The sequence below is a fragment of the Mauremys reevesii genome, linkage group 7, assembly GCF_016161935.1.
Source record: "Mauremys reevesii isolate NIE-2019 linkage group 7, ASM1616193v1, whole genome shotgun sequence".
NCBI classification, from domain to species: Eukaryota; Metazoa; Chordata; order Testudines; family Geoemydidae; genus Mauremys; species Mauremys reevesii.
Window position 1 is genome coordinate 106,474,085 of NC_052629.1, and position 14,246 is coordinate 106,488,330.

The following is a 14,246-nucleotide window of genomic DNA, read 5'->3' on the forward strand; positions in this document are numbered from 1 at the left end:
TACAGAAGTTTCCACACTGTCGATTAACGACGCGATGCCTGGTATTTATTTCCTCTTTAAATATATGGCAGTGGTGCTGTACCATCATTTCTCTCTTCCTTTGACTTTATCGTAGGGCCTCATTAAAAACATGATGCCTTATCCTTCTGGTCTCTTGCCAGTTTTAGGTCCAAAGAGCAGTTTCCACACCTCTGAATCTGTGCTGACCGAAGATGGTTGTATTCCCTATTGTCACTGGTTGGCATGGCCTGTTGAGTTGGCTTGTCAAGGGTCATGATGAAAGTGAGCATAGTAATCTCCCCAGCAATAATAGAATGGAAACACACACTTCCTGAGTACCTTTTGCGATCGTGATGGCTGTTTGATTCACACCACAGTTCAGACAGCACCAAAAGATTTTCCAAGCTGCTTATTGTGTACAAAAAACAAACCCTCGCTATAATGCACCAGTATAAACAAAATCAGCAAGGGTGTATGCTAGTCTGAGAAGGTCAAAGGGCTGCAGTGACTTGAAAAATTCAGAGGTTTGCTGGGAACTTCCACGGGTTTTCCAATGCCTAACTCAACAGCTGAATATTTATTTGGTGGGTAGGTTTTCTTGTGCATCCCAAACTCCCATAGACTTGAGATGCACAACAAATGCAAGACTGGACTCTGAAATGTTCCCTCTGCTGTTGTATTTCTGCACCAGGGAATTAATGCTGAACCTTTTGAAGTTCAAAAAGGAACGGTTAAAAAAATATCAAATAGTCAAGTTTGTTCTGGAAACAGAACTTAATCAGAATTTACTATCTGTCCCTCCATTGTGTTTTGAGGACACAAGGCCTGGCCAAAAGTCCATTGAAGGCTATGGAAAGACTCCCATTGAAGTCAGTGGAAAGATTTCTGTTGACTTCACTGGCTTTGGATCAGGCCAAAGCAAAATGAAGAACTCTAATGTAGGCCTGGAGTTATTGGATGAGTGAGTAGCCCATAGTTTAATGTTATAGATCATTTTTTACACACTTAACTGCTTTCCAATGTACGAATAACTTCCTGAAGGGGAAAAAATAAATCTTTTAAAAAAATCTTGTTGCAATATATTGAACAAAAGAAACAGTCACGAAAAATAATAGCCCAGTGTTTTGAGGACATTTTGTATAGAGTGCTGGAGCCTAAAAATTCCTTCAATCATGCAGGGAGTTTCCTGCCCCGCAGAGGGGAAGTCCATTGTGTAACACTGAGTTCCTATGACTGCAGACACGGCCTTGTTATTAGAGAGCAGGGATTTTTATGGGTCAAGATTATATAAAAAGGGATCATACAGGACAAAAAGTAAATAACTTTTTGAAAGTTTTTTAGATGAAACTAGGCTAATGTATAATCCATATTATTTATCAATGAAAAATATTACTGAGTTCCAAGAGGAAAAGGAAGAAAACCCATATGCATGAAAAGGGTTTCTTTGCATTTTATCCGTCTGGCTACCTGAGTTATTATATCAATGCCGGCTTTGATTTCTCCCGGTTACTCTCCTAGGACACACTTAAAAGACACGTGGATGCATCTCAGGAGCTTTTCCCTGATTAAACTAAATTTTGAAAAACAAAAATGTACTTTTAAATAAGGCAGCAGCGCTGTAATTACCTGGCAGAAACGTCTGACTCCATTGAAAGAAAGGAAGAAACCAATCCTTTTTGGAAGGCAGAGATTGCCTGCAACAGAGTGCTAGTGCTTGTCTGCCCAGGGAAATTGATCAGCATAGCTGTTCTGAAATAACTATTCTGTAATAGTTGTTCCCGAATAGCTCCCTGTGTGGACACGCTATTTTAGCATAAAAGTGATTTTATTCAGGAATAATTACTCCATTCACAAAGCAGAGTAATTATGGAATAAAGTCCCTTTTATTTTAGAACAGAGTAGAACGTGGGTTATTATGGAAGAGCTATGCCAGTAAGCTTCCCCCCTCTAGGCAAGCCCTCAGTCTTATGTTCTGAAGATAGTGCCCACAAGGTTTGGGTGATTCAGTCTTTAGTTCTTAACTATTGTATCGTACTCTGTCTCTCCAGCATTCCCAAAGCCTTTCAGCTGGATTCCTTTTTATTTCTGAGAAGTGCCTCTAAAATCCATACAGGTGATAGCAGTATTCTCAGACAGAACAAGCCTGCAAAGCCTTCAGTGCTCATGGACTTCACTGGTCCCTGCATGTAACCTTGTGTATATCTAAGCTGCCTCCCTGTTAGCAAAGTACATGGCAACACCTGTATCATGAGAGAGACGTGTATATTGGCCTGATAGATTAGCAGTAGCACAGTGCATAGCAGTACAGGAGATTCAACTCTGGGTGCGGGGCTGGCAGCTGGGACCCCAGAGCTCAGGGGGGAGAAGGGGGTGACAGCCAGGACTCTGAACGCGGGGCTGGCAGCCAGGACCCTGTGTAAAACCTGGGGGTGCTGCAGCACGCCCTGCATCCCTAGTTCCTGTGCCTGTGACACCTTTCATACATTGAGGCTCCCAGTAGTTAGATGAATAGGTAGAAAATGCTTTAATTGCTCTCCAGAACCTGTCAGAGGCAGTGGGTTAGGGGAGTGGTTGGAGCAGGTGTCTGGGAAATTCATTTCCTGGTTCTGCTCTAATAATGAGAGATACACCAATCTCCCAGAGCTGGAAGGGACCTTGAAAGGTCATTGAGTCCAGCCCTCTGCCTTTACAATGGGACCAAGTACTGATTTTTGCTCCAGACCCCTAAGTGGTTCCCTCAAGGATTGAACTCACAACTCTGGGTTTAGCAGGCTAATGCTCAAACCACTGAGCTATTTCCCGCCCTTGGGTAAGTCTCTCTAAGCCCCAGCATGCCTAGCTGAAAAATAATTCTTACCTATCTTACAAGAGGGCTAAATTCACTTATTTTTGTAAAGTACTTGGAGATCCTCCACCGGATGGTTCAAAAGAAGCTTGACATAACTCATTAGTGACCCTTTGCAGTGGAGGCTGTTACTCTTCACTGCCAAAGGTGAGCCTGTGATAAGAGAAGGTGGCAGGGGGCAAAGAGGAAATTTCGACTAGTGTGAACAGTCAGCAGAAAAGGCCTTTGTAGCTGTAGGCTGCTGGCCGGCAGGACTAATGCTCACCCAAGTGGGCTCAGGCCCTTCCTTCAGGGCATAGCTTATTCTTTGGACAAATAACTCATTAACACCAAAACACAGCCTGATCTCAGCCTGCTTCTAGGGTTCAGAGGCCTTCCCCCTTGCCGTTCCAGGGCCCACCACAGGAGCCTTCCTGCTGCTCCTTCCCTCAACAGTACTTTTTTTAGCCCTTTTATAGGAATCACTTGACCCCTTCCCAGCTGAGTCGGACAAGCCCCTCTCCCAGGCATGAACAGCTCCCTTAAAGATAAGCACTATCTCCAAACAGAGCAGGGCACTCCTCAGAGGGGCAGACCACCCTGTTCCAGCATCATCTTTGCCTGGAGATGTAGACAGCCACTTCCTGGAGACAAATCAGACCAGACTGTTACCTTTGCATAGACTGAAGATTGGAGGACCTTAAGGCACCAGTTGAACACTACAAGCCAAGAGGACAGTTGAGAGTGGAAGAGAGGATTAACTAAAAACATGCTTAAGCAACCAGAAACTCAAATCTGAGCCTCATGAAATGTCAGGGGGATTTGAATTCAGATCCCTGGATCTCTGTCAGTTTTGGTTCTAGGTCAAAAGGACACTAGTTATATATTTTGTTTCTAAACTAATTGTCAAGGACTATACATATTGTCACTTTGTTTTGGCAGGTTGTGTACTTCACTGCTACATTCCCATTCGTCATGCTTATTGTGCTGTTGATCCGTGGTGTCACCCTGCCTGGAGCTGCAGAGGGCATCAAATTTTACCTTTACCCTGATGTATCACGGTTAGCAGATCCACAGGTATGGGACCACTAAGTAGGATCAGGGAGACTTCCTGTGCTCTGAAACAAGAGGGACATTTAGAGGTGGGTGGTGGTGCAACGGCGGGAGATTTTTTTCCATGATCTTTATCAATCCAAATATAGCATGGACATTAAAACTGGGTTGTATTTTTCCATTGTATCTGGTTGAAAAGGTCATTGTTAAATGTGTTAATGCATCTTTCCATATGTGTATTTTTGTGTCAAAGGACTCTGAGGCTGTAGACTCTGTCCAGTTATAGAATCTCAGCTTTCTTGTTGGTATTAGGCTCTGGACAAGGTAAGGGAGATACATTTTTTTTAGGAGGATAGTCTTTAGTTTCGAAGGGAATCGAAAGGAGAGAAATATGAGCGTGGCAGATGGCACACCAAGGAGCAATTGTGAGTATCTGTTTCACTCTGCCACCACCTCTCAGGAGCAGGACATTGGGGAGAGAAGTGAACAGAGTAGTGGAAAAATGAAAATCATTGCAAACACGTGAGAAATCTGTTTTCTCATGCAAACACATGAGAGAATGCATGGAAGATGACTGCTTAGCACTGGGTAGGAGGAGTTGTGTTTTTTTTTCTCTACAAGCTACAACTGGAAAAGGAAAAAAAACTATTCATTTCTATGGTACTGGTGTAGCAATGTGTGAAAGTCTGACCGCTAGCTCTTTGGTGATCACATGAGAAATGCAAAAGTCTCTAACCAATAGCAAAAAACAAATGCAAATGGTAACAGTGACTTTTTTAAAGTGATGGACGTAGGCGTGATAGTGTGAAAATGCCTTTCTTTGTTGTTTCTTTTCTAATGATTATCTAGTAAAAAGTCAAAATACCAAGGGAATTTGGGCCTTGTAAGTAAGCAGGTAAAGTGTCCTTGAAAGAGAATATCTCCTGTCTTTGTGTTCCATTCTATGCATCCAAAGAAGTGAGCTGTAGCCCATGAAAGCTTATGCTGAAATAAATTTGTTAGTCTCTAAGGTGCCACAAATACTCCTGTTCTTTTAGCCAAATGTGACAGTCTCTGTGATCTTGCCTTCATTACACCAGCCATTCAGACACGCATCTACCTCCTTCACTGGTAGCATGTAATTGTTATGAGTTATTAGCCGAAAGCTTCATGCCCTAAAATGTGATGACTGACAACACAGGAAAGATTCAGATTCTGTTTAACTCCCAGGCCCCCTCTTCCATGATGGCATAGCTCCCTCCAGAGTTAAGCTATCGTGGACTCCCCATTGAAAGGGCTCATCTTCTTTCACCAGGAGATCCCTGTGGTATTTTTAGGTGGATGAGGCTGACAATGGTAGGAGAGCTGCTGCTTTCCCCCCATTCAGACCTCCTGGATGATTCCCCCGGTATTAGTAGAGAGAAGTACATGGCCATGGATGGTCAGGAATAGATGGAGGGGTTACCACAAATGTATTAAGCTGGAGTTTCTCACTGTAATGATACTGTGTATTGCATGTTACTGTACTAATACCTGATGGGTCATGAACTGAGGTTAGTAATGGTGTTATTGATGTTAAAGAAATGCATTGTGTTATGGTTGTGTCCCCTTTGCACCTGCAGTGTTTGTCCTTGTGCCACCACTGGTTGAAAGGTATGGTTGGGGCAGCAACATGAGGCCATTTGGAAAAGTGTCAGTCAAGGTGTTCGTGTTTGTAGTCCAGTGACTCTGTAGGCTGGTTCTAACCGAACCGCATCAGATACAAGTGTATACAGGACTTTACAGCTGCCTCTGTGTTGTCCATTCCCTTGGGAAAGCATTGATTGTTGTGTAGTAAGGAAAGGATCCGTTGAATGGCAGACAAACTAGAATTATAGGCCACCTTTCAGGCAGGGTTGTTTGAATTGCTGACAGAGCTGTGAAGTTTTCAAGCGGACTCTGATGCTAATGATTTATTTCCCCTACAATGTGGTCATTTTAAAATGAGATGCTCTCTTTTTTCTCCTCCTTTGCCCCAATATCTATCTCAGTGGAAGCAATTTTTGTTGTTGCATAGCCTGACTGACTGACTGACTGTGATGCACGTTGCTATGGGGATTGCCTTCATTAATGATGCTTTCTTCCATCTTTTCTTTTAGGTCTGGATAGATGCCGGGACACAAATCTTCTTCTCGTATGCAATCTGCTTAGGAGCAATGACATCCCTGGGAAGCTACAACAAGTATAAATACAACTGTTACAGGCAAGTTTCTAACCAAGGGGGTTTAGTGTCTTAGCTAAATGATGTAAATAAGTAGGGACAATGGGTTAAATTTTTTTTTTGAATTAACTTGCTCCATGACATATGTGTGACTTAGGGACTGTTTGCTGCTGGGATGCCTGAACAGTGGTACCAGTTTTGTGTCTGGCTTCGCAATTTTTTCCGTCCTGGGCTTCATGGCACAAGAGCAAGGGGTGAACATTGCTGATGTGGCAGAGTCAGGTACGATGGTATTGGTGGCAGTGGTGGTGGGCACTGCCACCTAGTGTGTGAGCAAAGTACTGCGGACTAAATCAGCCAAACAAAATAAAATAAAATAAAAAGAAAGACAAAAAGAATTCCCACAAGCATCAGAAAAATGATTAAATGCGCACGTTAGTCTGGTTTTCTTTTAGAACAGCAGTGGGTAGCTGATTAACATAGGACTTACTTTACCTTGATTAGTGTGGCAGTTTGAACACATTTTTCCAAAATACATTAATAAAGTTTAGCTCAAATTAGTTAAAAGGACCACACACATTGTTGTCTCAAGTCCAGACATGTCAATCCCTTTTGGACATCTACACCAACCCTCTTGTTACTGTAGCTGTGATTGCCTACCGGTGAGAGATGCCGTAGGAATAACGACTGGCACTTCCAATGGGACATATGGGAACTGGATGCCCAAATCTCATTGAAAGGCAAAGGAAGTTGGACACCTAAACCCCATAGGCTTCTTTGGAAAAATCCCTTCCACTATGACACCAACTCTTGCAACTTTATACATTTGAATCTAGCTCCAAGGTGAAGCTGATACTCGTGCAATGTCCATTCTTAAACTGTTTACAGCGACATATTTTCCCCTTGTTTTGCATGTAATTATTCCCATTACCATTCAGCTATACACATGTAGCAGAGAGAGGGTACATCCAGCTTGTGAATATACACTGAACAAGGTAGCCTACATCTTTCCCCTGGACATACTTTATAGGACTTGTGGGCAGGAGTAGTACTTTTAGGCTGTCATAATGATAGTGAACAATTATACCAGGCTAGATCAGTATTGCCAACCCCAAGTGTTCAAAAATCATAGTCAAGCCCCCAAAATCTTGAGATTGGCTTAAAAATCATGAGATTTAAAAGAATACTAGCACATTTTGGGTGCTTTTTCTTTTCCTTCTGATTCTTTCAGCCTTTAGGATTCACTTTTTCACTGTAAGGTCACGTTTTTCAGCTATTTTTGGTCACCAAGGAGACTAGAAACTTACTTTATTTTTTTTTAAATAAAAGCTGAGATTCTCTTGTAATTACATTGACTCCTGGAGCTGGATCTTTAAGACTCACAAAGACTCATTATGAAATTACAGATGTTGGGAACACTGCTAGATTCTCATTTAGTGTAAATCAGCATAGCTCTGTTGAAATCAATGGAGCAAATGCCATTTTACATCAGCTGAGGATCTGGCCCATAAAGATAATTTTGATCAGATACTGCTTTACTTGCATACAGGAACAAACTAAGGAAATAATTCTGGTGAATACACCCTAAGCAGCTCAGCACTCATTTCAGATGAGTTCTAAGAATTTTTGTATATTTGGCATTTTTTCTATTCAGATTCAAAATTTACTGTAATTGACCCAAAATAAAAAAAAACATAATCCATTGCTAAATGGGCACCTTTGTCCGTGATATTTGATATTTTTTAAAGTGGCACCACTGATCAGTTTTAGACACTGGACTTCAAGCCTTTATTTTGGTGACCATTTTAGTTTGTGTGATTTAAACACACGGTGGCAGCCACAAGCTGTAGCCATCGGATGGCTATTCAATGGATTACACAGTCTATACCTGTGGTGGTTTTAGGCTAATTTCTAATGGACAGGTAGCCAAATCACAATCAGCTGCCATCGAAACTGGTACCAGTTGGTATACTTGTTGCCATTCTCAGCCAAGAGGCCAAGAACTGAATAAACCTGGGAGCGTGCTCTACCCCTCTCATTCCTAAGAGGTGGTTCCTTCAGTTCTTGGTAGTGGCACATTGGCAGGAGTTGTGGGGGAAGCTTGTACTGCTGCTGCCTGTACTCTGCCTGGTCTGTGTCAAAGAGGAGACTTCATTTTCTAGTGCGGGCAACCTGAAACCATTTACCAGCAAGGAGAAATTGAAATAGATTTGTATTTTTTCCCAGATATATTCCCACCCCCATCTTTTTTTTTAACCCTTATTTTGCCAGTATGCAAATCCAGGCCTATTCTTCCAGGTAGGAAAAAGAGAGAGGGAACAATGAGCGTCTGCAACTTGATTTTGCGGCTTGGCAGAGGAAGTTGTGTATTGAGCAACCAGACGATTCCTCCATTCTGTAGCCTTCCACTTGCCTTACTCACACCTGTGGTTCCATTGACTTCAGTGGATTAGTCTTGTGATTTGGGCACAATCTAGTTCACTCACGGCAGAACCCCAGCAGCACTCTGTTGCTTAATTACACCTCTGCCAAATTCACCCCTTATGTAAAGGTCTTGAGCTGAATTCTCCCTTGGTAGGATATGAGTAGTGAAGAGCTGAAGACAATGGGCGTTACTCCTATCTTTCACTGGGCAAAGTGAACTCATTGATTTCAGTGGAGTGAATTTGGTCTGTCTCCATCCCACATCCCTCACTCCAGATTGGGAAACTGCCTGATTTTTTAAAGTTCATTTTTCTCCTTTATTTTTCCCATAAGATTACATAAAATAAAAAGCCAAAAGCATTGTTGCTTTTTTTTTTTTTTTTTTTAACCCTAAGAAATGCAATGTGGGAACAAAGGAAGCACAGTGAGACCTGGCTAATCTGTGCTGAATTTGTCTGCGTGCCTGGCTGGATGAAAGATATATTGCATGTACAGTATGTACTAGTGATAAAGCCATTGCAAGGCTTCCTTTGTTTTAACGCCGTTTGCAAACTGATTCAGATTAACCAGGTCTGACTATCATGTCTGTCAGCTGATGGAGAAGGTGTGGCCTCCATATGTTGTATTAAAGAGTCCTGTGGCACCTTATAGACTAACAGATGTATTGGAGCATGAGCTTTCGTGGGTGAATACCCACTTCGTCACATGCATGCGACAAAGTGGGTATTCACCCATGAAAGCTCATGCTCCAAAACGTCTGTTAGTCTATAAGGTGCCACAGGACTCTTTGTTGCTTTTACAGATCCAGACTTACACAGCTACCCCTCTGATATTTTGTATTGTTGCAATCTACCAGCCACAGTTCCTTCTGCTGACTGGATACAATTCTAGCCATAATATTTCATTTAATCAGCAAGTGGCCAACAAATAAACTATGGTTATTATTGTTCTAATAAGCTTTTAACAACAACCACAAGCACAGTGCATTTTAACAAGATAATTATTCAGTGGAACGGCCCTCCATGTTCAATGCAGTTTTCAATTATTTACATTAAACTGAAAGGATGCCAGAAATGTTATGGTATTTTACATGGAATTTTCTCTTTATAGTTCAACATTTGCTTTCACAGAAAAATACACACAGACCATAGAGCGCATGTCATCAGAAATTAACATACACAAACACACACTTTTAGCCCTGGTCTACGCTAGAGCGGGGGGGAGGATAGGGGAAGGGGAATGGATCTAAGTTACGCAACTTCAGCTACATGAATAATGTAGCTGAAGTCGACATACTTAGATCGACTTACTGTGGTGTCTCCACCGTGGTGAGTCAACTGCTGCCGCTCCCCCGTTGACTCTGCCTGTGCCTCTCGCAGCGGTGGAGTACAGGAGTCAATGGGAAAGGGCTCGGGGGTCGATTTATCACGTCTAGACTAGACGCAATAAATCGATCCCCGCTGGATCGATCGCTACCCGCCGATCCGGCGAGTACTGTAGATATACCCTCAGTGAGTTTTAGCGAGAAATAGCAGTTTTACATCTGTCTCATCATTTGCACAGATTGGCTACAAATGCAATCTAATAGCAGATATAGTTGGGAATTCAATTTTTACTGAGAGAAGACATGATGTCCAGGGATTGAGGGAAAAGCAGAACCCCAGAAATTTTAGCTACTCAGCCAATTTTGTGTATGCGCGCTTTCTGTCACATAAAACCACAGACATGTTTCCTTTTAAAAAATTAATTAAATAAAATTAATCAATCAATTGCTGGCTAATTTGTATTTATTTCTATTTAAATTACTTAAATTTTTCTTTTAATTTAAAAATGTCATCCTCCTGCTCTCATCTTTTCTTTTCCTTGCTCCTTTCTCCATCTTTCTTGTTGGAAAGGAAAAATGGGAGTTAGGAAGAGCATCAGTAGTGATTCTCCATGCAGATTAAACAAGAGAATTCTGCTCCTGTGATTTACTGGACTTTCTCTTCCCTATTGAAAAACACGTTTAATTTGAATCTTCTCACCAAACCTGGAAGATGTCAACACTCCAAGCCACCTTCTTTTGAAACAAACAAACAAAAAAAGTCCAGATTTTAATGTGCATGTAAATCTGTCCTTGCAAGATTTCCCTGCTGTAAAAATTACAAGAGCACTTTTAAACCAGTAGTGAATGTCCGATTCCTACTGCCCCTGTTGCCCAATCAGAGATGGCATACTCACTTTACAAAAGTTCTCATGATGTATAATTAAGTGTTATTTGAAACCTGTGTGACACCAGGTGAGAACTTCTGTGAAAAACAACATAGACGTGCAGTGCGTCGATGCTCTGTGGGTGGGTGGGTGTAAGTGAGCCCTTTATTAGCTGAGCCACAGAGCAGATAAGGCACATTCTGTTACTACTAGCTATGGGGGAGCTCCTTTAGCTTAAGTTTTAGAAGCCTGTGATTTTTGGAGCAGAAGGACCAAGGTTTTAGTCCCTGGTCTGTGGGTGTGTACAGCATGTTTAATTGGGCTAGTAGTTGTGCACGATTGTTGGCAGGACCCAGATTTGTTATGGCACGACTTAGGAAGCCTAGTGGTATAGGAGACTCTGACTAAGGTGGCGTGTCAGCAGTATCAGCATTAGTAGTATAATTTCCAAACAGCAGGGAACACTTTTGAGAACTTATAGGCCCAAATCCACAGCTGGTGTAAATAGGGGCAGCTCTATTGATTTCAATGGTGGTTTACAGCAGTTAAGGACCTTGGCTATTGCAGCGTAAACCAAAACCTGGAAAGAAGGTGTATGAGAGATTTGTGTTTTCAGAAGGATAGGTTGAGTTGGCTGCAGCATTGAAGCTTCAGGAGAATATTTGGAGCAGATTCCCTCTTGTTCCCCCCGTCATTCAAATAGAGATCATGTGTGCTAGAAACAGGATTCCTTCATTCTACTGGGGCAGTTACCTTCATTCCTGTTATACCTCCTGAATGGCTGGTGCAGGAAGCGATCCATTACTGGCATGTTTGAGACAGATGTTAAAACTGGTGGTCGGTTAGTGATGGCCTTTGGGTTTTCTTGGGGTTTCTGCTGTAGTCATGCGTGCTTCTTTGTCAGATGAAAGCTCCAAACAATTTCACTTCTGGTATTTCCAGCTGGGTTTGGGTTTATCTGAAAGGAACCAGGCATCCCTGCATTGGTGGGTAGCTATCTCTAGGCACAAGCTGAATACTTACTATCTCCATTCCCTTTCCCTCCCTTCCTATTTTCTCTTTCTCCTCCTCTAGGTCCAGGCCTGGCCTTCATTGCCTACCCAAAAGCTGTGACCATGATGCCGGCGCCTACTGTTTGGGCTATCCTATTCTTTATTATGCTTCTGTTGATTGGACTGGATAGCCAGGTTAGTAACCAAGGAAATGGACATATATGTCTTAGTTGTCGCCATGATGCCAGCAATGGCAACCCCATTATAAATGGGTGGATTAAAAATAATAGTAAAATACCAATAAGCCTGCGTAAATGAAGTTGCCTGTGCTGCAGAATCCATGCGTTTGAATGGAGAAGCTGCTTTAGTCCATACATAGAGACATGAATAAGTTAGTGGTGGCAGGGTCAGCATGATCTTGTGCATTAAGGTTTTGCTATCGGGACCTGGGGAGTCCAAGGGGTAGAGCAATGCACCATGGCCCAAATGCTGCCCCACATCACACCACCATTTGTGGTTGGTGTGCAGCATTATCTGAGTCTGGTGAAGGAGAAATACTCATCACAAAAGGAAGGAACAGCTGGGGTCTGGGCCTGCAAGGTGCTGGGTGCCATTGAAATCAATTGGCACTGAGGTTTCTGACCACAGTAGGGCTTGGGGACTATGTGGGAGTGAATTGCAGAGCGCACCAAAATGTTGTGCTGTAACTGCTTCTTGTTGACCCTGCTCGTGTGAACTACAAGGTGCCTAGTTTGTTGTAGTGTAGTGCTGTTCAAAGAGGAGTTTTTTCGCAGAAATGTTATCATAAATCCCACAAAGGAATCTGTTAATCATTTCTAGATAGTCACAAGTAAACAGAGGCAACCAAGGATTATGCAGTAACTATAAACTGAGATTGCCTGAGGTTTCAGAGCGACAGGCAACTTTTTATACTCCAGTGGTAAAGTAACTCTAACGTTATAAAAATTCACGCGACAAAGGCAACATGTTTATTGAACTCAAATCCTCTCTTATATGAGGAGAGATTCATAAGTGGATTTTTCCCAGTGGTTACCCGCTTAATCTCTCCAATTTGTGAAGTGTGGCATTTGTTCTAAATCACTCTTTACTGCTTACTCTTTGAACTCTACTAAGTGACTTTCAGTCCCTTCCAAACTGAATGTTACAATGCCCAGGGCTGCGGTTCTGCAACCAAGTGCTTATCCAAATTTTAAGCTGTCTAGTAATTTTAAATAGCTCCTCACTGTGTAGAATAATTGAAACTAATTGGAGCGCTTAATTTCCTCTTCCTCCACTCCCCCTTTTTGGCGTGCACTCAAGCAGGGTTTTGGAATGCCAGAGCATCTTAAGATCAAATCCAACCAATGGGAAGTGTTACATGTAAAAAGAAAAACAGTTTTACATAAGACTTTAAAATAGGAGTTCAAGCAAGCATTCAGTATTTAACACTGGAAGCTAGCTGGGCCAGTAATATAGCTGCTAGCCCTTATCAGTGAAGGGTACAGAGTACAATGTGTTTCAAGGAAGTTTCTGGACATAGTAAGTATATTAATGCAAAGACTAGGATGCTTTGTGCACGCCAGAGTATTGCTACTTCATGAACTCGCTGCGAGATGTCACTGACTGTGGGATGAACCATTTACTTATTGACAACTTAATGGGGCCAAACAGCCCTCCGTTACATCAACGCAGCTCAGCGAAGTCACCCTTGTAAGGGCCCGATCCAAAGCTCGGTGAAGTCAATGGAAGGGCTCCCGCTGTCTTCAGTGGGCTTTGGATTGTGCCAGATATGAGAGCAGGATTAGGCTGTCTGATTTCTTTGTTTCTATTAGATTTGTTTGTGCACCATTAAATGGTCCCTTTTCCTATACAAGAAGTTCTTCTGGCTGTCAATAAACTAGAGCCCTTTCCCCAAGGCTGGTTTTGTTTTATTTGGACAATTCTAATTATATTTGTCTTACATTCATCTTTCTGTTGCAAGGACATACAGATAATTTTTAAAAAATAAAAACCGTTCTAAGATGCTGAATTAGACAAAGTAAGATATTAGCTGATCTGCTCCGGACTTCGGTTTCTGTTGCAAGTGAGAATATTTTACCTACCCCTTGTAAAGTGGCTGTATCATTACAGCTATTAGAGAAGCATCTAAGGGTCTCAGTCACAAACCAGATGGCTCTGTTATGCTAGGAGTTGTACAAGCATGTAAAGAATCATAGAATTGTAGGACTGGAAGGGCCTGCAACTGGTCTTCTGTTCCAATCCCCTGCACTCAAGGCAGGACTAAGTATTATGTTTGTACAGTGGCCAAGGTCAGCCCTGAGGCTGTCGACAGCTCACCAGTGGCCCACTGCCCGAGCAGCAGTCCCCTGCCTGCCAGAGCAGTGGCCGGGGTTGGGTCAGCCCCTGGGGCTGGAACAGCAGTGGTCAGCTCCTGCCGCATGAGCAGTGGTGGGGCTGGAGCAGTTGCAACCCTAGCAGTGCTCTGTTTGTCCACTCCCACCGCAGGGTCTTCTTAGTAAAAACAGGGACAGATCCCGGGCTTCTGTGAATTTTTGTTTATTGACCGTGGCCTTTCCCTGACTTT

At 42.6% G+C, this 14,246-nt stretch overlaps 1 protein-coding gene across 4 annotated transcripts in view; it reads left to right on the forward strand.

The window, feature by feature from the left end:
* The window catches only part of LOC120409279 (sodium- and chloride-dependent taurine transporter), a 72,595-nt gene that overhangs the window by 43,823 nt on the left and 14,526 nt on the right, over positions 1 to 14,246 (forward strand). For all 4 annotated transcript variants that reach the window (XM_039547052.1, XM_039547053.1, XM_039547051.1 and 1 more), the window contains 4 exons: positions 3,767 to 3,901; positions 5,995 to 6,098; positions 6,214 to 6,338; positions 11,745 to 11,857. In XM_039547052.1, the coding sequence (XP_039402986.1) occupies positions 3,767 to 3,901; positions 5,995 to 6,098; positions 6,214 to 6,338; positions 11,745 to 11,857 (477 nt within the window). The remainder of the gene's footprint in view (positions 1 to 3,766; positions 3,902 to 5,994; positions 6,099 to 6,213; positions 6,339 to 11,744; positions 11,858 to 14,246) is intronic.